Source organism: Python bivittatus, unplaced genomic scaffold, assembly GCF_059951505.1.
Source record: "Python bivittatus isolate LINGU-HERP-01145 unplaced genomic scaffold, Pbiv_v1 ctg000850_np1212, whole genome shotgun sequence".
Lineage (NCBI taxonomy): Eukaryota > Metazoa > Chordata > Lepidosauria > Squamata > Pythonidae > Python > Python bivittatus.
The window spans coordinates 53,210,935-53,238,338 of record NW_028277112.1 but is presented as its reverse complement, the minus strand read 5'-3'; the positions used below and the strand labels follow the sequence as shown (position 1 = coordinate 53,238,338).

Here is a 27,404-nt window from a genome sequence, read left to right as displayed (position 1 = left end):
TGCAAGACATACTGTGAGTACTAGGAAACTCATATCGAGGAGGTGAAGGGAAGAAACACATAATGAGGAACAGGAGTCTATGGGAGTAAATGCTTTGAACCTTTCCTTTTATTCTCAGCCTGTATGTAAATGGCCCTTAAATCTCAGAAACATCATTAGTCTCCAGTAACATCCAGAGTCTTCAGTCCAAGGAGGCTTGGTAAATAGGTAGGTAGTAATGAAATTCAGAATTCGTATGCACACGTTCAGCAGCTGATTTATCACTTGGGGAGGATTATTTCTCTATCTAAAGAGCTCTATGTATATATGTACAAAGCAGCTACTGACTAACAAATGGGATGTGGACATCCCTTTTATAGAAGGAGTCCAACGATTTGCATACCAACAGCAGCTGTAGTGAGTCTGGTTGATGGCCCAGGATGTCCTGCTCCCCCCCTCCTCGGCGTGTGAGGCGAACACACACGGAATACACTGTTTTTGGCTCTAGATTGTTTAGCCGCCAGGTGTCTCCTGTGACTGAATTCCAAAGGAAGAAAAAATTAAACATGGCAAATAATAAGGGAAGATTTAGATGTACTTAAGCATATTTATTGTGTTCTGTTGTCCTCTGGTCAAATACATTTTTTCCCCTTGTGAAACAATGCAGAAAACAGTATAACCTATCTACGCAACAGAACTGGGATAAGAGTACGCATCGCAAACATCATCCTTCGTACACACACATATACTGAAGCCACAGTTTAAGAAATCCAGAGTTTCCTGGGATTAGACATCAAGATCCCAAGGGTATTTTGAAATCAAAACCAGAAGTTTTAAAATTACCTGAAAGTGTAAGGAAAGATGAAAAATGAAGGGTGAGTAAATGAGCCCATTACTCACCGCAGCTCATCTCAGTTGTGGGAAATTATGTTGTACTGTTATATAGAAGCCATGCCAGAGTATCCAGCCTGTTCCTTCATTTCCAGACAAGAGTGCTCTAATGTGTAGAATAGTACATGCTAACAGAATCCTGAATAGAAACAATGCCAGTTCATTCATTAAACTATCTGTCCCGTGGTCCCTTTTAGAGAGTCCCATGAAAAGGATGCCTTAGGACACACGCACACATTACCTAATCTCTAAAGTGTATTCTAGTCCCAGATGTGATTAGAAGCTGCTAGTCAAATGAGCTCCAGAGGAAATAATTAATCCAGAGCGTTAATGCTACTATGCGTATCACTGTTTAGTGGTAAAAAAATCCCTATCCCTTCACCTGGAAAAGCATATCAGTATGAGATTGATAAATACCAAAAGCAATACTGATAGGCAATATTTATTTTTAGTTCACCAACCTGAGAATTAAACAGGGCCAGCTCCATGGCCTTACCTGTACTGAAAGCCTTTATTTATTTATTTATTTATTTATTTATTTATTTATTTATTTATTTATTTATTTGATTTATATAAATTATTTGTTTATTTATTAAATCAATTTGTATCAGTTGTATGTCACTATAACTATTACGGTTTCCCCCCAAAGCGTCTTGAGAATTCTAATTGGTGAAGTGCTGAAAATTCTCTGCTAAAGCATTTCTTTCTTTCACTCATTCTTTTCACCAATTTGTATGCTGCTTCCCCAGTTGGTCTCTAGGCAGATTATGGAACTACAGTTTGCAGAATCCTGGAAGCAGAGAACAAGGGCAACATAGATGTGACCTGCTATGGGAGTGGAATGTTTCTGAAGATAAATCTTTGGTGATTTGTTTGACTCTTACCTTCTTCTGACATCCACGGAAAGGTGGCATGTTGGTACAGAATTTGAGGTGATACAATTGGTCCATCCCCAAAATATGATCCAGCATTTGTTGCAATAATGAGAAAATTATGTCCTCTTTCTATCAACGTTGCAGCATTTTGAGGCACAGGAAGAACTGGTCAAGAAGGGGAATAATAGCACATATATTACAGAACTCTTTTTGGGAAGAGAAAAAACAGTGGAAATGAGTTTTGTCTGTCTCTACATTTATCAGAAGAAATTAAGCCTGAGGGATTGTTATAGACCACTGCATGATATGTTTAGCCTATTGCCCTGTCTTTCTGGAGGGGATCTGCAAACTTAATTCTATGCACTGAAAATTACAACTGTCTGAACCCTCCTTTCGCATTCTCTTTTATTGCAGCAATTTAGCCTTCTGCAACCAGATTATCAGGTCTGCAACCTGCAGAAGTCCTACCCATTTTTCATTAGCTCCATTTTTCTCTCTCCCAGTGCTGGAAACCTCAGAGGGTTCAGATCGAGTCCTAGTTTATTCAGAGACACAGCTCCTTCCCTCCACTTCCCTATTCTTATTCATCTCCCTTCTCCCACGCTCCACATATTTCTCCTATTTGCTCATTCTGCCATTCTGTCAAGCTGAACTAAGTTAACAAAATCAAATTTTCCCGAATCGGATGGGACTTGCTGACAACGGTCTTCTTAGTGTCCACTGATTCAAAACTTGCTTTCTTCAGAGGCCTTCTATTACTTTGGCTGTTCTGAAACAGTTCTTTGGTATCTGATCTTTCTTCTCATTAACGCTTCCCCCCCTCCCCCCACTTTTTTTGGCTTCTGGCAATACAGGCAAACTGATAAGCTCCTTGATACAGCCATAGCTCATGGTTAGCTGATATTTCTCTTAATATTCTTCAGTTTCCAGGCCAGCTATTGAAATTATTTCTAAAGGTCAGTACTTATGCATTAGCATAAGAAGCCAAGTACTGTACTAACATCATATTTATAACACTGGATTTTGGACCTGCCTCTCTCTTTTATAAAGGTATTTTGTTAACCCACATTTATATGCCAGGAAAGTGCTGGACGTGGTGCTCAGGAGCCTTTGCCTAGAGAAAATAGTTCATTATTTGATGGTCAAGTCAACTGCTGGCAGATGATAAAGAAGTGTCAACAAAGACGCTTGATCCATTCAGGGACAGCCTCACCATTAGGCAGAGCGTGGAAGCTGTTTTTGACATCAGAGCTTAAGTATCATGACAAAGTAGCAAATTGATCATTACAAAATTTATAATACATTTATTGCAAGCTATAGAAAGGATGGAAAGCCAGTTTGGTGTAGTGGTTAAGGCACCAGGCTAGAAACTGGGAAACTATGAGTCTTAGTCCTGCCTCAGGCACAAAGCCAGCTGGGTGACTTTGGGCCAGTCACACTCTCTCACCCCTAGAAAGAAGACAATGGCAAACAACTTCTGGAAAATGCAGTATTGCCATAAATCTGTGTGGATTTGTAGTTGCCAGGAATCAAGACTAACTTGAAACACAAAAACACATATACAGAGAGAGAAGGATGTTGTGTGTGGGGGGGGTGTCCCATGTCAAAATCACTTGGCTGACCCCACATACGCTTCATGGATAAAAGAAGGTGACATTTGTTCATCTGTCTTGGATAGCAACGTTTCTTGGAATAATTTTTTGACCATTATTTGATGTAGCAACAGTGATTTGTAAATATGGCAATGTTTAATGGGAATGTTTGCAATGCCCACAGCATCAGGCCAAAGGCACTTAGCCTAACGCCTACTGAAATCAACTGAATCTAAATGTACTGAAACTGCTGTGATTACACTGGGATCTAGATACACAAAAGATGGCAGACGTTTCTCATTTACCTTTAACTGCAACCTGGAAGAGATTTTCTGCCATGCCAGCTCTTGTCTCAGCAACGTAGACTCACATTCCAGAATCAAAAGGCTGGATACTTTTAATGAGAAAAGTAGCTTCTAAACCATCTGACTCCTTGCTCTTTTTGGCTATCATAACAGGCTAGGGCAAGGAACACTACAAAAAAAGAATATTCAAATTAGATGCCTGCAGAACACAACACCCCTCAGAAACTAGCCTATTTTTACCTATGGTCCTTTTTGCCTCTCGTTTTTGAACAAAGCAGAAAAATCAACATTCAACTCAAATTTCACCATTGATGAAATGTTGACAGCAACCTTTTACGGGAGGCAGGGGGCAATGAAAATTATATATCAATTTTATGTTTCAGTTTAAAATCAGAATGTCGCTGTAAAATTAACAGAGGTTTTTTAACATCAAAAATGGGATCTTGCATATTTGATGAGACTATCCTAAACGTTACTGCCTTCATAGTAGCTTCATGCTTCCTGTTTTTATTGCTGGGTTTTTAATTGTATTTTAATGGAATGCTTATTGCTTTTCTGTTTATTGTTTTGATGTAATAATTTTTGTTGTTTGTTTATTATTTTTCATATTTTATAATGCTTGTAGTTTATGGTGGGTGTTTTTTGTATTTTGGCTTTGATTTTTATTATTGTTCTATTGTTAACTGCAGTGATCCAGCCTGTTGGTTGGGAGTATGGCAGGCAAGAAGGAAAGAAAGACTATAATATCTATAACAATGTCATAATTGATGTGATATGTGATATCATTACTGGCCACAGACTAATAGCTCTGGGCACTGTTTTTGTTTCCAGCCAACATAGACTGAGATGATTGAAATTTGGACTCACTAGGAATCTACTGAATGTCCAGATAATTGAGACAGGGGCAACATCTGATTCAAGGCAGTTCTAGTTCTGAAGTTATAGGTAACAAGTTTAGTCATGACCTGCATTAGGATAAATATCTTTTTCTGTATTTTGTAAGTCTCCCATCTTTTATTTCTCTGCACAAGTTTAAAAATGGTGGTATTCCCATCCTTTTCATTCTTCAGATTGGGTAAGGAAGATATAATATTATCTTTAGACTATTTCTCTGATTCATATTATAATTTAAAACCTTCTCCTATTTCTGTATAGACAGTTCTTTATTTGTAGCAGACCACCACCATCTTGTGGTTTAGCTAGAACATTATATTCTCTGAAATTTTCTTTTTTTCTTTTAACTTAGTTGTAATTTTGATCTAATCAGATCTATAGTTCATTTTTTTCAGTTCTGAATATTTGCTTTTAACATTTAAAGTAAACATGGTTTCTTGTCATTTATCTTTTTAAAAAAAAAAACAAATTAAGGGTTTTTGTTTTGTTTTGTTTTGTTTTTGAGGTATCTCCCAGTGATGAGCTGAATCCTATAGCTACATACTTCGACAAATTAGATATAGCCTTCGGTGGAAGCAATGATGGTCTGAAGATGGCTCTACAGTAAATAGATCAGTTCCTTGGAATTCCTCTCTGGAACAAGGAGAGGACTAGGATCACTCACAAGTGCTCCATACAGAGATTCCCTTTGACAAGACCATAAGACAGCGGTCTCCGGCAGGTTTTAGAGCTCTGGGAGCCAGGGTAAAGTCATATTGCCTAAGCTGTGGTTCAGTGCCTTCAAATGGACCCTGGGTTCACCTACTTCCTCTCTTAACCACCTTAGGAAATTGCTTGTGAATTACTTTTTGGATGTTAAGAACCATTTCACTACCAACAGAGGCGAAGCTTCACTACTCCTGGTGAGTTTCCCTCTGTCCTTGATGAAAAGAAGTTTTATACAAGTTTAAGGCTTTTAAAAAGAAAAACTTTACTTTTGAATAAACAGCTTACGGGTGACTAGAATGTTGATTTTGGAAAGTTATAAATGGATTAAGAGACCAGATGGACTTGAAAAGTTTTGGAAATTAATGACAAGAATACTTCCTGTGGGTTGTTTAGAATTTTATTAAAAAATATATAAAGACTTTGAAACCAACTGCACGAAATTTTCCCATCAGAAAGTGTTGATTAGGAAAAAAAAAAAAAACATGATAAGAGGGGACTTGGAAGGTTGATTAGAGGTAACCAGAGAGAGCTAAAGATTACAATTAAAGGAGAAGGGACTTATTAATACAAAATGGAGCAATATTATTTGACTGTAGAAGAATTCAAGCATATTTGGGAAAATTGTACTCAGAAATTGCTGTTAAGAATGTCTACTATGATAAAAATGGATTCAAAAGCAGTTATAGAAGAGGAGCAAATTCTACTGGATAAAACAGAGACTGATGCTGATTTGAATGTGGATCTGAAAATGGATTTATAAATGTCAGGCTACAAGAAGCATATGGAAAACAACGTTACACTGGATTTACAAATGAAACCAGCTGATGTCTTAAAACTTAATGGGGAAATACAAATCAGAAGAGCGACTTGGATAGCTTTCTTATCTTGGATTTACAAAAAAGACGTCTTAAACTTGTGAAGGAGTTTCTGGGGGGAGATAAAGAGAAAATGATAAGAAATTGACAGTTGTGGGACACTGTTTGAAGGGATTAAAGATCAAGCTTCTTAGAAGTAAATGGAAATGGATTTATTTGATCATGGTTAAAATATGTGCGTTGCTGTTGTTGGTAGCTCTTAATGGATTTTATGTTTTGGATGAGGCTTTAAAGATATGTTTTTAGATAACACATAAGATATGAGAAGAAGAGCTTTTCTTTTCTTTTCTTTTCTTTTCTTTTCTTTTCTTTTCTTTTCTCTTTTCCTTCCTTCCTTCCTTCCTTCCTTCCTTCCTTCCTTCCTTCCTTCCTTCCTTCCTTCCTTCCTTCCTTTTCTTTTTTTGCCCTATTTTTAGAAAAAGTGATAAGTCATTGGGTTAAAAGGAAAGGAAAGGAATAGAAATTGATCCATTTGATTAAGGTTAAAATATACCGTATGTTATTATTTCTGGTAACTCTTAATAGACTTTTGCTGATTAGGATTGAATGACGGGATTTTATAATTTGTTAGTAGATTGAACAAATCTATAAAATGTTAAAATCCTCCTGAAAATAAATTGAAAAGGGGAGGGGAAAAATAAGCTATCCATTCCATTACTGCCCCCTCCAGTGATACCCAACACTCCGTGGCTGAAAATTACAGTAGGAAAATATTCACATTTCTAATGCTTTGGTGTTTAGTGTAGTGGTTAAGGTGCTGGGCTAGAAACGGTAAGTTCCAGTCCTCCCTTAGGCATGAAAGCCAGCTGGGTGATCTTGGGCCAATCAACTCTCTTTCAGCCCAACCCACCTCATAGCGTTGTTGAGGGGAAGACAGGAGGCGGGAGCATTAGGTATGTACACCATCTTGAGTTGACCAGAAATAGGCATGATAAGAATCTGATAATAAATAAAATTAGGATTGTATGCTTTAGTATATAAACTCAGCACAGAAGATAAAATCCTGAGACTTAAGTTTTACTGTAAGTAGAAATGGGAAGGAGCAAGACAATGAGGCAAAAGAGATTTAGTGAATAAGTACAATTATCTCCATTAAATTACCCTTCTATGAAAGCATAAGCTGATGACGAACTTACCAGAAGGATGGTTCCATCTTTTTAAATTAATTTAAGGTCTTCCTTTGTAGGAAGTGGTTTGCCAGTAATTGTGCAGGTCGACTTGAACTCTGAGCCAGCATTGAGTTCCATTTCATCAAGCGAGGTCTCTATCTTGGGGGATTCATCTGCTGTACCTGCATATGTAAGTCTAAACAAACCATATTTGTTTAGACTTTCATTAAGCAGAATTAAATCAGTGAAGAGTATAATTAGCCAACAACTCTACTAGATACAAATCTTCAACCAGACTCGAACCTGAGTCTTGCTGCTCCTAGTCTAACACCTCAATCACTGCACCACACTGGCTTACTCCCTCCATTAACGAGATATATGCTGCAGGATGACTTGTTGATTGGTGGCTTCTGGTCAGAATCAGATCCACAGATGTCTACTTGCTTGGCCTTTGAGTTTGAAAGATGGAGGTACTTCAAATAATTTTTTTGTGATCGGTACTCTTTAAATTAATATCATAAGGCAGTCATATGATATGTTCATTCTAGGTAGCTAATAAGCAAAAAAGCAAATGGAAGAGGAGGAAATGATGGGATTCTCATATGCAGTTGTTTGGCAGTAATACAAGAAACAGATGATGAACGATGCACACAGGTTTAATAATTTCTCCCTCCTTTCTCTTTCTAATTTAGCCTAATGAGCAGATTCAGTGAGACTGCAGCTGTAAAATTACTGAGCTGTTGCCATCACAGTTTTTAAGAATGGAAATAGGAAGGGCAGCATTACTTCCAAATCCTCCACTTGGACTATGCTGATATTCATGAGAAGAAAATGAATTGGGGCGATGTTCCATGTCAACAAGCAGAGCCAGACTGGCCTCCTACCAATCCAGTTGTCAATCATAACCCTAGATACTAAATTTATCTTGGTTCTTAAATTGGGAATGTCATTGTTTCATTACCTCTCATTGAGCTTTTGCAAGTGGTAATGAAAGGTAATGAAACAATGATATTCCCAGTTTAAGAACCAAGATAAATTGACATGGTTGACATGATTGAAAAAATTCATAACCTCCATTCATGCATGTGAATACACCTGAACATTGCTGTACATTCTCCAGTGTTTCTCACATTATGTTTTGCAATAGTCTTTGGCCCAAATTTTGCTTTAAGCCCTATGGCCCAAACTTGAAGAATAATATATAGATGGATTTAGGCACTTATACTTTTCTTTTGTTACGGCGGATTATGACAGCACTGAGCCAACTGGAGCTGATCTTGAAGAAGCTAAGCAGGGTTGGACCTGATCGGTTTCTGGTTGAGGAATCCAGGAAATCTCAGGATTGTCGTCTGTGGAGATTGTGGAGAAAGCCAGTGATAAACTACTTCCATATTATTCCCCATAAAACAACATGGACATGTCCGTGTATGAATCAAGCATAGCTCAAGGGACTTGACTTCATATTATTTTTAAACTTTCTTGCATATTTTGCCCCAGTATTTTAGGGAAAGCATGTATCAATTGTATGTATCAAGCAATTGTCATCTTTCTGAAAATAATAATAGCTAAAAATGATTCTCACTGCTCAACTTAAAATCCAACAGCTTCTAGCTGCCAAGGAAGGCACCTAATACTGTTCTACTGGAGTGTTACACAATGTGTTCTTGTGACATTTTTAAAAAATTAATAACAGAAGCTATGAGTATGAATTGTAAAGCAATATATCATGTACCGTAATGCTAACAATGCCCTTCTTCTTGGGAAGAAATTATATATGTGCATGTTGATGGGAACGGTGTATGTTCTGTTTCAGAGGAAGTGAGGGTGAAAAAACTGCTTTTGAGGGGAAGAGTTGCTGGAGGAAGACTTCAATACTGTACCTCCTTTGTAGTTGCTGTTTTCCTAATAGGCTCAAAAGGCTACTTGCTTTACTAAAAAGAACTAATGAAACTGCGGGGTGGTTGTTCATGTGTCCTCCATAAATGGTTTAATGTAGCTTTCTTTCATGTTGATTTGTGTTTGAATGCAAGCAAGAGCTGGACTCACTTGGCAAAGGGGATACCCATTTTTGGGGCCAACGTTACGCGAAACATGAAAACTGTTGTGGTACTACAAGGTTACCTTTGCTTTACCTTCTTTTTCACATTGCAGGACATGCCACCCAAACTGGCAGATGCAGCCCTTAAAGCTGTCACATACTCCTCGATGACTGCAGTGGTTACACTTCAATTGACAGTCTGGCCCATAAAAATCAGGCTCACAACCTGTCAAAATGAACAGTACCAGTGAGCTGTTAGGTGGCACATGCAGCAAACTGACTGAATGTCCTTATTCAGCTGACCATCATGCTTTTGGACAATGGTATAGTTGACTGACATCAGGGTCCTGCATTGGTAGGCACTTGCTGAAGTCTAGACCCCAGCAGGGTGCATTCCAAAGAGTGCATTTTACCCTTGGAATTCATATATTTTGAGCAAAACTGGACTTTACAGCTTTCTAAATGTTGAGCTCTACCCATATAAAGGTAGTCCTCGTTTAGTGACTGTCTTGTATAGCGACCATTTGCAGTTAAAACAGTGACGAACAAGTAACTTTGCAACCAATCCTGACATTTACAACCTTCACAGGTCTGTATAGCAAAGGAAAGCCTGAAGTAAGATCATAAGCACAGTTGTGGTTTCACTTAGCGACAGCTGTGCTTAATGACTGAGTTACCGGTCCCAACTATAGTCATTCAACAAGGACTACCTGTATATCACTTCTCCCATGCATGCATTGTCTGCAAAAGACGTACTGACTTCCTTAAGACACTTGTGTAATTTTCAACCAAGATACTGAATGGAGTATATGGTTAAAAAATGCATAGAAGGAATGTGTTGACAGTGGCTGGATTAAAAATTATCAAACTAGCCCATTGTTTTTTTTTTTTATGGGAAGTAATATATATTCTTAGCAATGTTGTGTCCTCCCCCCTCCCCTCCATGCACGCATATATCTACCTACACAGTTAATTTTCATATTTCAGTTTACCTTCATCACACTGGAGTCCCTTCCATCCAGAGGCACATGAACAGCCATATGGATCAGGCAAGCAGAATACCAAAGATTTGCATCCTGATTTTTCTTTAGACTTTTCTTGGCATGCCTTCCCAAATGTGTTTTCTCCACAAGCTTTTTTTTAAAAAAGGACAAAGTTATGAACATACTTAGAGAGAGGTAAAATAATAACAATTGTGGTAAGGAATCTTTATTTTCAAAATGTAAAAGTAATAGTAGGTGTAACCAAGAAGCAGAATCCGTTCCAGAAAGAAAGTGTGCTAATAACATTCACCTGATGGACTCAAAGTTCTGAAAAGAAAGAAGGAATCTCGGCCTAAACCTCGTTGACCTCTTGCCCAAGTGTTAAATATTCACTCAGTGAAGCCCTTTGTTCTGCTTGACACACAGAGAGGTAGCTAACTACTAGCTGGGGTGTGTGTATGTGTGTCATTTTTACTTTCTATTGGGAGCTAAGGGCCACAATAAGTGAAACACAACCTGCAGACACTCCTGTTTAGATCATACATTAAACGTTTATGTCTCAAAAGTGTTGGGAAACCTTAAAACACTTAAAAGCAAGGAAACTTTGATAGGATTGAGCTGTCCCAAATTCTACTGTGATGGAAGGGAGAATAATGTTTTGCTCTTCACCACCAGTATATTTATAAGTACCTCTTCTTTGATATCTTCTAAACCATAAAACCTCAAATGTGATTAATATATCCAATATTATGATCCCCTGCTTTAGGGTAGATGTTTCATAAATAACTGTTTCTTTTACCTTTCTCACAAGTGTTCCCCATAAAGCCTGGCAAATGCATTCTCCAGTATCTTCATGACAGATGCCATTATTCTTGCAGTCTGGACAAGGCAAAGAACACTCCGGTCCCCATTTCTGAGCTTCACACCCTTTACATAAAAACATAAAAAGAGTTGGTAAGCTAAATAAATTTTTTTTTTTTTGGGTCTGGGCTCAGTCATTGCTGACCCTGCAGTGACTGCTTGGACGAGTCCTTGCAGTTTTCAAGGCAATTGTTTTTCGGAAGTGGTTTGCCAGAGCCTCCTTCCTAGGACAGAGCCCAGCTGGCGAGCGCAGGAGGTGGGGTTTCCGTTGCTTCGCACCCTTTTCGGGCGCGCGCGGTTTTTCACGCTTACCGGCAACTGCTCCCAACTCCTTTTTGCAAGGCGCCGCCAGCATTTTTCCTCCCACCAGAGTGAGAGTACCCATTTATCTACTCATGTGAGTTTTCGACCTGTTGGGTTGACGAGAACTGTCAATAATAATAAATAATGCTAATATAATAATAAATATAATATAATATAATAAAATAAAATAATAATGCTAAATAATAAAAGATCTCAAATAGAATAGGGCTATTTTTAACAGAGGTCTATTTAAAATGTCCATAAAGCTTCACTGGAGTATCTCTCAGTATCAGTGGGAGCACAGCACAGTGGAATGAACAACCTCTTTTGTATTCCCTTAGAAGAAATCTCTTGAGAAAGGATGGTTTTGCCTCTCCTTGAAATAATTTTTGCTTCCTCTTTCTGGACCCGTGTTTGTTTCCTCTCTTTTTCCTTTCCTCTCTCCAGAAGAGGCTGAAGGGAAAATACAGGTGAACGGGGGTTGAACTGGATTACTTGCAGAGGGCACCACTTCCATGTGGTTGTCATGAAAACCAAGGTTGATGATGAATCACCAGGACTTGAGCTGGACTTAAAGGAGTCTTTATCTTGACAGGATTTTTGAAAACTGGCTGATAGCCACATGTGACCTTTGGATAACTCATCCCTGGTGATAAAAGGATAAAACACTACAAAATACATAAGCAATGGAGAAATTGTTACACTCACAAAAATGCCTTCCAATGGCAGGCAGTTGCATCTAGCTCATAAGACATGCTGGGAACTGAAAGACTAACAAAAATCAAGATTAAAGAACAAAAACAGAAAGCCAAATACAGGGGGATGACAAACACTTGGAAGAACATATCTTATGCTATCTCAATTAATTCATTTAACCCAGTAGGTCACTTGTGGGATGTGGTCTTCCAAACACAATTTTCATAATACAAATTACATAATTCAATTTCCCCTTGACTGCTACATCAGGAAATTTGCTATGTGTACCAGGCCTGAGTAATACAGAATAGCAGTCTTGTGGATTGGCCTGAAATCTAGTGACCCCCCTTCTCACCTGTATCCCTCCTCCTTTATTGGGCAGTAAAATGATATGTTCATTAAGCTTCTTTTGGGTGACCAAGCTTGACTGAGTAGACCAAGCTTAAGTTTGTTGCCCACAAATTCCACACATCTGGTTTATGCTGATGTTGGATTGACAAAGTACCCCCATATTACCAAAATATCACTTTTCAGAAGTTCTTCTGAAGCTCAACCAATGGACACTCAGCTTAAGTAAGCTCCAATGCTCCAACTGAGAAGACAGCTTTGAGTCTTAAGAGTGGAGCTGCAGGATGGGCTGTTTCCCAGTGGCAGGAAGGTCTGCCTTCCAGCTTCTTGACTCTCCCTCCTCCCCACCAAAATCAAGGCATTGGGGCAACATGCCACATTTCATTGGTGCAGCACTTTTTTTCTTCCTGCAAAATCAAATCGAATAGGGAAAAGATGGGAGGTACAGACCCACCAGTTAGCTAGATGGGACACTGGTGGGCTTGTATTAAGGCTTTTGAGAATGGCAAGAGTGAGGATGTTGGGCAGGGTGAAAATAGTTCTCAGGTTTTCGTGGGTGAAACCTGTGGCTGAGTAGAAATATCCTTAGCTGAAAGTGAAACATGGCAGAGGAACAAACTACAGATTAACTTATTCACACTTGGAGATCAGGTTTAAGCTGGACATTTTTGTTTTGACAAAACAATAATCATCTTGCAAATGTCTCCTTCCCAGAAATACATCTAAGCTATACCAGAGTTTCATGGCAGTTTTCTACTATAAACCTCTGCAGAGGTATGCTGTCCAAAGCCAGATGTGTAGGAAACAGCCTGTTCAAGACCTTAAGGGAATGAAAGATGGAAACATGGGGGGCAGATTGGCAGCTGTAATGTGGCCTGGTATCCTGGTCCAAATTAGGAGCATGTTTTAGACTGGCATCCTATGATGCATTTTCTTCCAAACAAAACTGTCCAGCTTAAGCATGCTTCATAAAATCAAACTTGTACTGTGCCCTTAAGTTAAAAAAAAAGTTGGCAGTATTTCAGCTGGCTTGTAACAGAACCTGAGAGGCAGATAATATCTCTACCCATGACTCAATGTTAAAAGAGCATCATATGAGTAGAGGCCAAAGGATTCCTGTTTTAGCTTTCAGTTTAAGAAGTTGATCAAAACTTACTTCGTACAATCAGTCGAGTATAGGCTGAAGTGAAACGGTTTCCTCCTATGTATCTGGCTGAGTAAACTCCTGCATTATCAAGCTGAACCCGAGGGAGGGGTATCATTAGCAGTTCTGGAACTCGCTTGAGGACAGAATATATAAACGTATCTGCAGTGGAGAGAAAAATCCATAGGCACATAACTGAACGTGTAGATCAGCCAATGCGGTTGCATTCTGAGAACAGTGAGAATATGTCTTCAGCTCATTTTCCATAACTCACCTTCATCACTTGACAACTACAGCTTTAGTAATGTTTTGCATGTGTGAAACAATGAGCATGGATAAAATAGAGCATTTGTGACTTCTCTTATTTCCTTTTGCATGCACATGGGGGACTACTGTATTAAATTTTTACACTGCTCAGTTAAGATACTTCTTTGGTTATTGTACAGATCAGTTAAAATTTGAAGTGCAAAATAAAACCCTTTGTAGTTTTATCCTTTTTTCGAATTCATGGAATTAGGCAGTACCCAGTAATCCAATCTCAGATTTCCAGATGTCCTTATCTTAATCATTTTAATTAGCTAGCTATATCATCCTTCTGCTATCAAGATCATATATTTTAATTTGACCCAATTGCTGCTTTCTGGGTAGGAAGTAGCTGGAATGAGATGTAAAAACATTGTTTTAGATCAGGGTTCTTAACTTTTTTGTGGCAAGGACCCCTTGGAGGGTTGGTAAAACCTATGAACCCCTTCTCAGAAAAATGTTTCTAAATGCATAAAATGAAATACATAGGTATAAATTGCATTAGAAAGGAAAACTATTATGCTCAAATACAGTTATCAACATATTAAAAAATAACACATACGTGCTTCTTTATTAATCCATTAAATCAATAATAATACAATACTCTTTTTAAGGTATAATAATTTTAGATGGTGAGATGTATTAAAGCTAACATTTTTGGTGTCTAGAGGCCATAAATTACGTTGTTGCCTATGTACATTATTGAATGAAAACCTAAATTTCAACTAGAGGTTGGTAAATATAGAACTTGCACTTTTTTCCCATCCAATTTCACACACTCTCTGAAATCTATCCATGGTCCCCCAAAGTCTTCTAGGTTAAGAACTCCTGTTTTAGATACATATTTGGCAAAGGAGTAAATGGCTGCCTCTCCTTTCCACAGTATATTTACAATAAGAGTAAATAATGTGTGAGGTAGACACTCTATGAAGAGGCCCATCATCATAATAATGACTTAATTCACCCCATTTTGTCCCCACATGCATATAATGATGGTGATGAGTTTTCTCATACCACAGAATAAACACTGTATACTTCCAACTGGTCAGATATTATCCAAAAAGAAGGGGGGAAAGCACAGATACCATTTTTGTAGATTACTGCATCTTCCTCATTAAAAACCTTTCTGATGAAGGAAATGTTGACAACTTCTCCCTTGTTTGCCGTAATGGTTAAGGCAACTGGAAGGAATGAAGCTAAAATAAAAGCAAAACAAAACAGAATATGGATCTGTTCTTTTGAAGTAAATCCTCCAGAATGGAAGTTGGAATAATGACATAATGGGGGGGGGGGGGAGGAACTGTGTAACACAATATCTGAATTTATTCAGGGAAGGTTGATTAAGAAAAAAGGATATAACAATGTTCTGTTTGAAAATTATCCCCAGATGGGACAAAAAAATTATATAAACCAACCTTGGAGATTTTAGCTATAAATGTTTTTGATTGATACTCTGTGTGTGTGTGTGTGTGTGTGTGTGTGTGTGTGTTTGTATGTGTGTGTATGTATATATGTGTACATACATACATACAAATACATACCTATATATGCATACATACACTTACACAGATATGCATATATACACACAAACACACGTGTATACTTATTTCCAGAGAAAATATTCCTGAGTTTCTCTTTTGGCTTCTTTGGGTCTCCCCTCCCACTTCATAGCCTTACTCCTTTTGTATCACTAGTTCAATTTATCCACCGACACTTTGCTTCACAGCATTGTTAGAAGGCAGAAGAATCCACATTCTTCTATGGGCTCCATTCCAATGTATTTTTAGCCTGTGGCCTATATTTGAGTAATTCATTTGTTTATGAACGGCTTGGATTCCTCATTCAGGGAAGAACAATAACCAGACTTTGTAGCAGTAGCTGCTCGTTTAACATCTTAGACCAGGAACCAAAGTTTGCTCAAGGGCTTCTGGCACTTCACTGGGTTTGGTTTTCCAACCATAGTCCTGTGCCTTGAAGCCTACACCATTCCATTTTCAAAAATAACCTGACAAATATTTATTGGGATACTATTTGATATCAGGATTAATTATTTGTCCATCTTATCTAAACCTCAGTCAAGGTATCCTCCATGAACACTCTGTCAAGGAGTTCTGCAGTTACAAACCTGATTTGGAGGCCACCCAGCTGGGAGAAGCTGATCTAGTACAGGATTGTCCATTCGGACATAAAAGGAGCTTTCCAAAGGAGAGGAAACTGAATCTGGGAACTTCAGCATGTCAAGTATTTATGGTACCACTGGATAGTAATACTTCCCATAATGTGCTAATCCTTTCTTATCGTACATAAGGAGGCCTCTTGCTGTCAGTTACCTCAGTTTGCAGCTTCTGTCATCAAAAACTCACCAGAAAGGGAAACTGAACTGGGACTCCTGGCTTGTCAATCTCCTAATAAGCCTGAGAGTCATCTTATCACTTTGAGAATGATAAACCAGGATTTGAATTTGTTTTATAATCCTCAGCCATGTCCCCCTTCTGCTGAAATGCAGTGAGAATAAATGACAGCAGGATACAGGAAGATTAGCCTTCTGTTCTTGAGAATAACTGTGTGTAGCCTAGGACTCTATTATATTTTGTAGACTTGAAACTGGGGAATTAAAACTGGATAGAATTTCAATTAAATATAGGACATTTCTCACAGAAATTTTGAAGTATATTAAGGAGACAAACATCTATAAACATACATCCTCCAAAATATAGTACAAACGGATATGCAACAAAATTCCAGAAACTGCTACAGGAAAGGGTAAGAGGTTTATGAAACTATTTTGGTCCTAGACATTCAGATATTTAACTACACACACAGAATCCCTTGCATGTTTTAACAAAGAAAGCCTTGACTGTTTTGGATGATTGGACAGAACAACTCTATTTTTAGAACGATATTACCATAAACACAATATTTAATTCATGATCCAACATGCAAAAGCCATATAAAAGAGCTCTGAAGCAATATTTCATTTCTTTATATATTTATTAAATTTATTAACATTAACATTTTAAATCTAAATGCCTGACCGCCTAAAATAGGGGTTGCTGTTGTGCTGATTTCAAGGTAAGTTCTATAGGGAACAGTATTTTGGTTTCAGGATTATCCACTCCCTGTTATCCAATCTAAAATTTCCATTTTCAGTTAAATTTAAATTTAAGATGTTTAGATTTAAATATTGATGAACATTCAAAACACATCCAGTTATCTTGTTTTGTGCACACTGGGTTCTTCCTCATGGCCGCGTTAATGTGCTTTCCACCAGTCCATGAGGTAGCACAAAAGTATGTTGGCAATGAGGCCAGTCACTAGGTTTAATGTGCCGCATCCTCTTAGATTTAATGTGGCACGGCTTAAGGATAATGATTGGTGGATTTCCTTGGCATCAACTGGTGGTAGGAAAAACGACCGCCAGTTCTTCTCCTCAAGGGAGGAGGCAAGATTTGACAGATGACTAGACCCATAAGTACAGCCATCTGTCAAAACCCGATCTTGAGATGCCTGATCCATGGAGGCAGTGAGATGGAGATGTTGCCCAGCAAAGCAGGAAAGAACTGTTTGCTTTACTGGACAGTATTCACTTGAATCAAGAGGACCTATCAGGAGGTGGGTAGTATTTCCTGCTAAAGCAAGAGAGGCTCGGAGAATTGGTGGCTAAAGAGATACTCCCCCACCACTTTTCCTGTCACCCTCCCAGACCTCTGCCATGTCCAAGGAGAGGTAGCAGGAGAGGTAGGAAGAGACGGCTCTTCTCCCTGCCAGGATTCCAGTCCCACATATCAGCTCTGGTGGGTTAAAGACCTTGCCAGTATTTTGGCGGTAGAGCCTGCTTTGACTCTCCTGCTGCCAAAAGCAGAGAAACAGTGCCCAGCGATCAGAGGACAGGAAGCGTGCTTATGCCAGCCAAAAGAGGCCAATGAGAGCTGAGCAGGTACCAGCCCTCTGACAATGTCATTATCAGTATTGTTGAGGAGGCGACACAGTTTTTTTCTTATTTGTAAGCATGGCTTGTGTTAGAGAAAACACTGCCTCTAAACTAGAACAGCTGAAGACAAGTAAAAGACACCTCCGCAAATGGGCTGGGAATGAGATGGTTTTCGTGAGGCATCTTCGTGCCACTGTTATGAAGACACGGAGGATGAGCCCTTTCCAATGAGTTTTAAAACATTCCACTTCTATTTCAAACCCAGACAGTGTTAAGAAGTTTCAAACTCTTATTTTAATATACAATTCCCTCAGCTTAGACTTTTCTGGGGTTCAAAGATTTTCAGCGCAGTGGTGGAGGTGGTAGTGTGGGTGGGGATTTGTCACCTGCCATCAACTTCCAGGTTGCTAGTCCTCCCATCCAACTCTCCGGGCAATCATGCAAAGCCTCTGCTCCTTTCCTCAATCTCACCCCTTGGAAAGGAAGGGTAGGAGGAAGGGAAAGCTTTGTGAAGTGCTGCCTCAAAATAGCTGGAGCACTTTCAACAGGCAAATCATTGAAAGTGCTCCTCACCATTTCTGAGGGAAATGATGAGGAAGCCAGTCACGACCCCTCTCTGTGCACTGAGAAAAAAGTTCCACATTTTCACTGCACACTGTGAGAATGCAGCCCATCCACATTGCCAGTCGACTCTGTGTCTCACTCAGCTGAATAAAGTTGGGCATAGAAGTGAACACACTTGACCTCTTTTTTTCCTACTCAAAATACTGATAGGCTTGTAGCTCAAGTAGTCCTCTTTGAAACCTGTGACAATGGTAAAGAATACCCATATCCACCCTTCTGCTGGACCTTATATGGGACTCTCAGGGTTCATTATTTATCTCCAGTTATGAAACTATTAGAGAAGATCGATCTATGTCATTGGTTCTCAACGGGGGTGGTACCGCCCCCTGGGGGGCGGTGGGAGGATGCTGAGGGGCTGTGAACTTGTTTTGGGCAGTAGGGGGGTGGTGGGCATGTTTTGGGCGGTAGAGGGGCGATGAGCATGTTTTGGCATTCAAACTTAATTTTAAAACTCCCCCAAAAAATTAGTAAATCGATTATCCGGTTTACATCATTTGTACCAGCAATAAAACGAACTTACGCGACAGCTGCCCTCACGCACTTCTAAGAATGGTGAGATGAATTTGTATTCTAGGTAGGATGACCTTGAAGAACTCGACACTACGATTCTTCTCTGATCCCAACCAGCACAGCGCATGCGTCAGCTGTCTTAATCGCAGCGCGTGCGTCAGCTGTCTTCCCGCGCGATTAATTGCAGTGCGTGCGTTGAGCGTCCTTTCAATATGAATGTTTGATTTGACCCGTGTTTCTTGAGTTGCTTTTCATTCGCTTCATTTCTGTTTTTCCCCCTCAGTTTCAATTTACTTTCATTGTTTATTTGGCCAGTCGGCTAGGTAAGTGCGCTTATTAGTTCTTTATCGTGGTCGTGAATTATTAATTTTGAGAAACCAATGAAACTTTGAAAGCCAGCTTCCAGAATGGTGATCATCTCACAGAATTTTGGCTTCAAAGTAACATCAATCGCCTCTACCCAGGACTGTGGACTATCATCAAAAAAAATTTTAGCGTATTTTTTTGCTGTTTTTTTAATTATCTAATTAAGAATAAAGAATTTTTAAACATTAAAAAAGCATTTGCAAAAAAAATAAAAAAAAATAAAAAAATTTTAAAACGAGCATCAAAAAAATAAACAAACGTATTTACATAAAAGAGCATTTAAAATTTTTTTTGCATTAGTCATTTAAATTTTAATAAAAGGAATGCAATTACCTTCCAAGGCAAAAGTATCAAGTTAAATCGAACAAATTTGGTGTGTAAGTCTACTGAAAAAAATTACTTAAAATGTTTGCCTTTTATAATTCAGTAACTCCCCCCCCCTCCCCAAACCCTAAATTACAGGATTTTCACAAAGGGGGGCGTTGAAAAATTTTCCGCTCCTTAGGGGGGCGGCAGCTTCAAAAAGGTTGAGAATCACTGATCTATGTGGTCACTAAGAGTCCACACTGACTTGATGGCACATAATCAATCAATCAATCAATCAATCAATCAATCAATCAATCAATCAATCATACAGTTACTAAAATCCATTTGAAAACATACATTTGCAATGGGACTTGGCACACCTTTGCTTATAATAACACAAAGTACCTGTTCGTTGCATCTTCATCGTATATATCATCTTCATGTTATCTTTGAATTTTCCTTCACAAAAGTATGCTCCAATGCTTTCACCGGACTTTTCTCTTTGCCATATCACTTTTTTTGCTATTCTTCTTGTTTTGTCCTCAGCCACTGCCAAGGGGTTTCGATTTTGGCTCATTAAGGCATCATAATCTCGCCCAATTTTAATAGAGTCCAGGGAACACCATCTAGATGCAATACAAATGAGTGATGTTTCTGAATCGGCCACAGTGGGGAGTGAGTTGATCAATATCAAATCAAATGCTGTTTCTGCATTGCCTGCAACAAAAGAAGGAAGCTTTTGAAGAATCCACTTAGTTTTGCTTCTTTATGTTGGTCTTTTATCCTCATCTTTCAGTGGAACCATAAAAAGCAAAGCAGAATTGGGTCTGGTCAGTGTTGTAGATGGGGGAGTGCTTGGAAGTCCCAGGGCTGTAGGCCAGGCTGTGAAGTTGAAAATGGAGAACCACTTCTACTCCGTTGCCAAAAACACTACACGCACGTGTCCATGCGGTCACCAGAAGTCCAGCTCAAGTCAAGGGAATGTTTAATGGAGGGGGGAAAGTCCTGAATAAAAATGTTCCTTGTGACTCACCTCACCACGTGATTCCAATCTGTTTTTCTTTTCTTAACTTTATTCAGTTCAGATTACATGGAATGGGGTGTAGGAGGAGAGTCACAGGAAACAGCCTAGAAATACCAGAGTCCTGCAGCCAGGCCTGCCCCGTTCCTGTTGCAGTGCCGTGATTAATGGAAGCTTGGCCCACTGGATGTTGACGTGTTGAGGAGGGAGGACAGCAAAGCTGGAGGAATCACCGGTTGTTTTGCTTATCGTAAGCTGCACATGCCTAGTTGGGGCAGCACCAAGTGGCAATGGCTCTCAGTAGATACCATAAGACGAGATGGGGCAGCAAATTTCAAGCCAATAGAGCTTTCTGCCAATTCATGCATAGGCAGATAGCACTTTAACTCAGCAGTGGAGAAAGGCCATAAATGTGGTCAAATTAGTGAGGAGCTTCCTGAATTTTAATGAGCTTAGGTATAGAAAGCTTTGTGTGTCCTTTCTCTCTTTCTCTTGATAGACCACATTTTATTTTTACAGCTATTCCATTATCGGCGATGATTAAGCAATAAGAGTATATTCCCATAAATAAGGCATTGCTTTTCTTCATCATATTTAACCCACAGAAATTGGCATCGTTAGACAAATGGCACAGGATGATTACATGCCATGGAGAATGTTTTGCTTATGACTGAAATAATTTATGGAGCAACATAGATACAGTCTTTTAAAATTCAAAAGTTTTGATTCATGGTTTCAGCAAGATTGGTGTTTACTACAGACGTTTAGTTTTGGGCTGCTATCCAAGGGTGGAGCAGGTTTCTATGTCAATATTTTTGTCTTTAAAGTCTGAGGGGAATTAATTACACTTATAGTTGCCATTCCTATTGATTCAAATACAGTCCCACTCTTGACAAGCCCAACCAAGATAACTTGCATTGTCTAATAGAGGAGGAATATTTTCTGAGAAGAGCAGCCTAGATATTACTATAAACACTCTAGACAGAAATGCCCATTGAAAGGAAATCATATCTAAATACTCTGGCTTTCCATAATGGTAGCCATTTTTGTTGTTCCCTTTTAACACTGCTGCCTTGGCATGTCAGTTTGTTTCTAGGACATACTACTCATTAATGGTGGATTGAATTAAGAGCAAAGCGCATTCACAGAAGTTTCCCGCAAGCATGGGCTTCTGATACTAAACTTCCAGGCCTCGCTTCCAGGCCTTTGACCTCTTGCCTTCCTGCAGAGTTACCTAGAAATAGCAGAGATGAACTTGCTGTGGGAATAAGATCCTTTAGCCGTCTGATGCCTGGGATCATTCTGTGGCAGCAAGACGGGAGAGATATTTTTTTTCTAGATTTTTTAATCCCGCCTTTATTATTTTTATAAAAAACTCAGGACAGCGAACATACCAATACGTCTTCCTCCTCCTATTTTCCCCACAACAACCACCCTGTGAGGTGAGTTGGGCTGAGAGAGAGGGACTGGGCCAAAGTCACCCAGCCGGCTTTCGTGCCTCAGGCGGGATTTCCTTCACACAGACCTAATTTTGCCTCCTGCTCCCCTGGTGCCTTCCCTTTGCTAAGTCACTTTGGCAGCAGAGGACAGCAGGATAGGATTCAATACCTTATCAAACAAGACATGCGTTGTTCATATTATCTTTACAAAAGGGAGAGTGTTTCTAATAAAAAGTGGGGAAAAAAACATATTCCAGTTGGCTAAGATTGTCCATCACTAAAGCTGCCAACCCTGAGGAGCTTTACATCATATCTGTAAATTGGTACTTCTTTAGTTTTCAGTGAGGGGAAAGAATATTCTCCCAGCATCTAAACAAGGAAGTTCTACAAAGTTTGTATTTTTGAAAAACAATGTGTTTACACCCCAAACACTTAGGTAGCATCTTTGTTGTGGACCATTCTTGACTGCATCAATTCATCAACCACTATCATTTATGTTTAACAGACCTGCATTACTGTACTCTTGTCATTATACTTGATTCTCTTCCTTTCATAACAACCTGACATGACCCAGACAGCCAGTCCAGTAAAACAGAAATGGATACCTGCATGTTTTGCATATCCTTTATTGATGATCTTAATTTTGCCTCAGTAAAGAGGTTGGCAAGTGTTGCAATCCTTACAAATTTAGGAAAGTGATTGGTAGTTTTCCCCCTTTGTTTTCCCTCTCACCAAGGTCACTTGTTGGTGGGAAGAGCAACTACCAATCACGTTCCTTAACATGTGGTGACATGGGGACAGGAAGTGGAGGTGGGTGCTGAGAGTGGCTGGTTTAGCCACCTTTAAGCAGCCTGGCTAGCAGGCTGTAGGTACAGAAATGCTCTGTGCCTGTTACCTGTCAGTTCATGTCAGCCTTATGAGGTAGACCAGACAGGAAACACAACCAGATGAGCTAATTCTACTTTATCGTAAGGTTACAGTAACAGAATCTTGCAAGTCTGAAAGTACTTCTCCATCCTCTTTACAGTCCAAAAATTAGGGAGGATCCCTTCTGAGCTGCTTCCCCATCCACATTCCTGCTGTGGGCTAAGCCGCCTTTTATCTGACTGTTCCCTTGGCTGTGTCTCGTTGCCCTGTCTACCAAGGTCAGTCCCACATACCATTACAGTTGGGCTATTTCTTCTGAAAGAACACTAAAGGCAGCAGGTCATGGACATGAACTAGAGACGTGGAGAGAAGCAGGTGTGAGCAACTGGGAACAAGCAAGCTCCATTCTTGATGAGCATTGCAATGATGGTTGTGCTGGTAGCAGGTGACCATGGCTGACAGCGCCCTGAAGTAGCTTTGAGTTGGCAAAGTGGTATTGGAGTAGGAAAAACAATGCACCCTTCAAAGTAACAACAGTAACAGATATGGCCACACAAAATCCCTTGTCATCAAAAGCAGAGAGAACCTGTATAGTAATGCAGTGTGGGGAGGCTCTGCTTGCAGCCATCTAAAGTGGCCAACAGGAGCTGGGCAGATCCCAGTCTCTGACCACATCACCAACCTCACCAACAATGAAGTGTCCAAGATCACGTCCATGGCAAAAACTGTCAAGAAGACAGGGAAAAAATATCGTGCTCTGAAACTGGAACAGCTAAGACAAGTTTAAACTGTCTCAGCTGTGGGCTGGAGTTGTGAAGAAAGCAGGGACATGCCATATTAAAACAATTACTGGGACATGTTCATCCTGTGATTAAGTGGATATGAAGATGAGCTCATAGTTTATCAGATTTAGTTTTTCTTAGTTCAAGGAGTGTGCAGCAGAACAACTACAATGGATAAATTTGTCTTCATCAGATGGCTGCTGAAGACAAGAAACAAGCCCAGAACAAGAGGCAAGACTTTTGCTCTCTGAGCTGAACAACAAAATGGCACCACCATCCATTCCAAGTACAGTGGCTAACTGGACTGGCAACGGAATCTTACTTTGCTATTGGGGATGGGACAACGTCTTCCAGTTTTGTTCTTGGTCAAAAGAGATTTACTAAAAGCAATCATTCAAAATGAACTGAGAAATTTAGCTACTATGTTGGCTTTTGGAAAATGCAGGGTAGTTCTAGAGCTACCAGAAACACTTTTCCAATATGTCCATATATGGAAGTTAATATCTATAGATTGCTAGTACCATAGAATTGTCCACCACACTTAAATGCTTAGGTGACGCCAGACAGGTTGCATAACATGGATAGTTTTGTTCTTCAGCACCTGACTGCTGCCCACCAGCCTAGGACTACCAGCACAAATCGAGATAACCAGTAGATGGCAACAAAGAGTGGCTAACCTAAACCAGGATTTTTTCCCCCTACTATATGTGTATCTCAACAGCAACAATCCCTGCTCAGCAACAATCCCTTACAATTGGTAGGATCTGTGGGCATCTGTCCTTGACAATATAGTAAGAATCTGTGGTAGCTTTCCCCCCCAATTAAATCCCCATTTTTATGTCAGGGAACAATCCATGAGGGAAGAAATTGCAAAAGCAGGAAACAGGAGTTAGAATTCATTAGAAAATTTAACACCCTTGGGCATCAACTGAACAAAGATCAGGATCATCTATAGAACATATGTCACACCAAGTACCAATTTGTATAAGGCCACTAGAGGTAAATCTTTCTTTCTTTGTATTGTCGAAGGCTTTCAAGGCCGGCATACGATGGCTGGTGTGGGTCTTCTGGGCTGTGTGGCCGTGTTCTTGAAGTTTTGTTTCCTAACGTTTCGCCAGCACCTGTGACCGGCATCTTCAGAGGGCAGGAGCACAGACAGGAGCAGTCTGGGGCACAGAGAGAACTGCTCCTGTCTGTGTTCCTGCACTCTGAAGATGCCGGTCACAGGTGCTGGTGAAACGTTAGGAAACAAAACTTCAAGAACACGGCCACACAGCCCGGAAGACCCACACTAGCCTTTCTTTCTTTCTTTCTTTCTTTCTTTCTTTCTTTCTTTCTTTCTTTCTTTCTTTCTTTCTTTCTTTCTTTCTTTCTTTCTTTCTCTCTCCCTCTCCCTCTCCCTCTCCCTCTCCCTCTCCCTCTCTCTCTCTCCCTCCCTTCCTTCTCCTTCTCCTTCTCCTTCTCCTTCTCCTTCTCTTCTTTTTCTCCTCTCTCTCCCTTTTCTTTTCCATTTCCCATCCCCCTCCCTTCTAACAAGACGGATACACTTCTTTCTCAGAACTATGTAAGTGTATGAATTTTTAAAATGCGACATTTTTTGTTGGTTTCCCTTCTAAAGACTAGCACAGTTACATCTCTGAAAACTCACTCCCTTTGATCTCTTGATGCTGCCTGGCCTGCAAGACAAAGGGCACTTCCAAATGTATGTTTTACATCACTTCAGGATCAGCTTTGGATCCAGCTGTTCTCATGGTATCATTTGCTTTTGGGAACTCATTCATTTCTGAACCCAGTTAATTGAAAACTGCAACCAAAGCTGGTTTTTAGTTCTGTTCGTTCGTTCTTGCTTGCTTGCTTGCTTTCTGAACTGTGCAATCCAAAGGAGGGTTTTGCTACAGTTCTGCAGCCCTTATGAGAAATCTGACTTCCCAGTGGAATTATTCTTGCTTCATATCATCCCATATCCCAGTTCCCAGTTTCAAGTCAGCCATAACTCCGCAGCTGCAGCAATTTCTTCCCCCATAATAGAGATTCAGTATCCTGCTCCTAAAGATTTCCTCTTCACACATTCATTGTTTAGAACAGAGATTCTCAGCCTTTCATTCTTAAACCCCACCTATCATTTTATCAAAGAAGCTTGGCCCAATCATGTTAGAACAAACAAACCACTTAACCCAAGAAAGACTTATAAGTTTACAATCATTTTGTTATTATATGTCTCATTTGTGGGTAAGTTTTAAAGGCTTAATTAAACTGCCAGCGACTAAGCCCATGTCCCACCTAGTCTCCTTCTGACTCCCACTACAGTGCTGCCTCCTACTACATTAGTAGATATTGGGAAAAGCACCCAGCTGCAAAACTGCTGGCATGCCATCATGCCATTTCCGCAAGTTGTAGAGATTTTTCACACAAGAGTGGATTACTGGCATGGCAGCTGGGAAGATTTTTGAGGGATTTCACTGGATTAATTTACTTTTGTAAAAAAAAAAAATGCAACTTACATTTCTCTGCTTAGCTTCTCCTCTCAGATTTGTTTGCAAACCATCAGGGAAAGGTAGGGAATACAATTACAGAAAAAAGTAGAGGAAATGTTGGCTTTTTAAAAAAAAAAATCCTTAATGTTTTGCACTGTTGTTACTGTATGTCTGCTGATAGCACAAGGTAGGATGCTGATTGGATAATGTCCTTTGCACTCTCCTATTGGTCATATGGAGGGACAAGGAGAAGTGCTGATTGGTGCACCGTGTTCTGATATGCACCAGGCTTCCATGTGTAGACTGGCATGTGCTGATGCTGGCAGAGAGCTGCAAATAGCAAAGGCAATTCTACCTTGGCTTCAAACTGCTTTGTGAGAAATGGGGAGGTGAAAACAATGGCTTGGTGGAAATCAAGCTATTATTGATTCTCATTATGTTGATCCCAGGACAAATGACAGCCTTCTCTTTGGAAGCCCATGGATTTCTGTTGTCTTACCAAGGTCAGCTTCAGAATGTAAGTAGAGCAGTTGTCACAGTAATGTCATAATAATCATCATAATTACTTTTAGTTGCCAGTAGACTTCCAGGCCCTATTCAAGGCACGAATTTTATCTTATAAAGCCCTATATGACTTGGTGCCTGTGTATTTACAGGGCCATCTCTCCTTCCCAGATTCAACTCATGCTGCAAATCCATCTCAAGAAGAGCTGCTGAGGGTCCCCCCACCCCACCATACCTTGTTCACCTTTGGTAAGACTATAAAAACTACACAGTCCCAGCAAGCTTTCAGCAGGCGTGATGGATCAGGACTCCCTTATTATTTTGATCATTGGGGTTATGATTTTTGTTATGTGTTTTTATTGGTTCTATTGTTGTTGTATTGTAAACCCACTCAGACTTTGAAAGCAGGGTCGACATAAATGTTTATAAATGATTAGTAAATTCATGGCACTATATAGATTCAAGGCTACTAAAGAACTGCTGGCTGGAAAACAGGACAGAGTCGCTTTGGGCAGCTATAGAAATGTGACAAACAAAAAATAAAACATATGCTTTCCTTTGATTAGTGATCATTACACTGACCAACACTTTTAACCTGGATGTAATAGCAATTTCTAGTACTGTACATTGTAATGGAAAGGACAAAATATTTCTTTCTGTGTCCTCTGGCACTAAT

At 39.6% G+C, this 27,404-nt stretch overlaps 1 protein-coding gene across 1 annotated transcript in view; it reads right to left on the bottom strand.

Annotated features, from left to right (window-relative positions):
• Positions 1-27,404, bottom strand: part of TEK (TEK receptor tyrosine kinase) — a 58,132-nt gene that overhangs the window by 27,980 nt on the left and 2,748 nt on the right. The window contains 12 exon segments of the mRNA XM_088129800.1: positions 383-436; positions 439-516; positions 1,755-1,910; positions 3,643-3,796; positions 7,256-7,410; positions 9,361-9,492; positions 10,259-10,399; positions 11,049-11,078; positions 11,081-11,176; positions 13,614-13,763; positions 14,990-15,100; positions 20,047-20,358. Of these exon segments, the coding sequence (XP_087985926.1) occupies positions 383-436; positions 439-516; positions 1,755-1,910; positions 3,643-3,796; positions 7,256-7,410; positions 9,361-9,492; positions 10,259-10,399; positions 11,049-11,078; positions 11,081-11,176; positions 13,614-13,763; positions 14,990-15,100; positions 20,047-20,358 (1,569 nt within the window).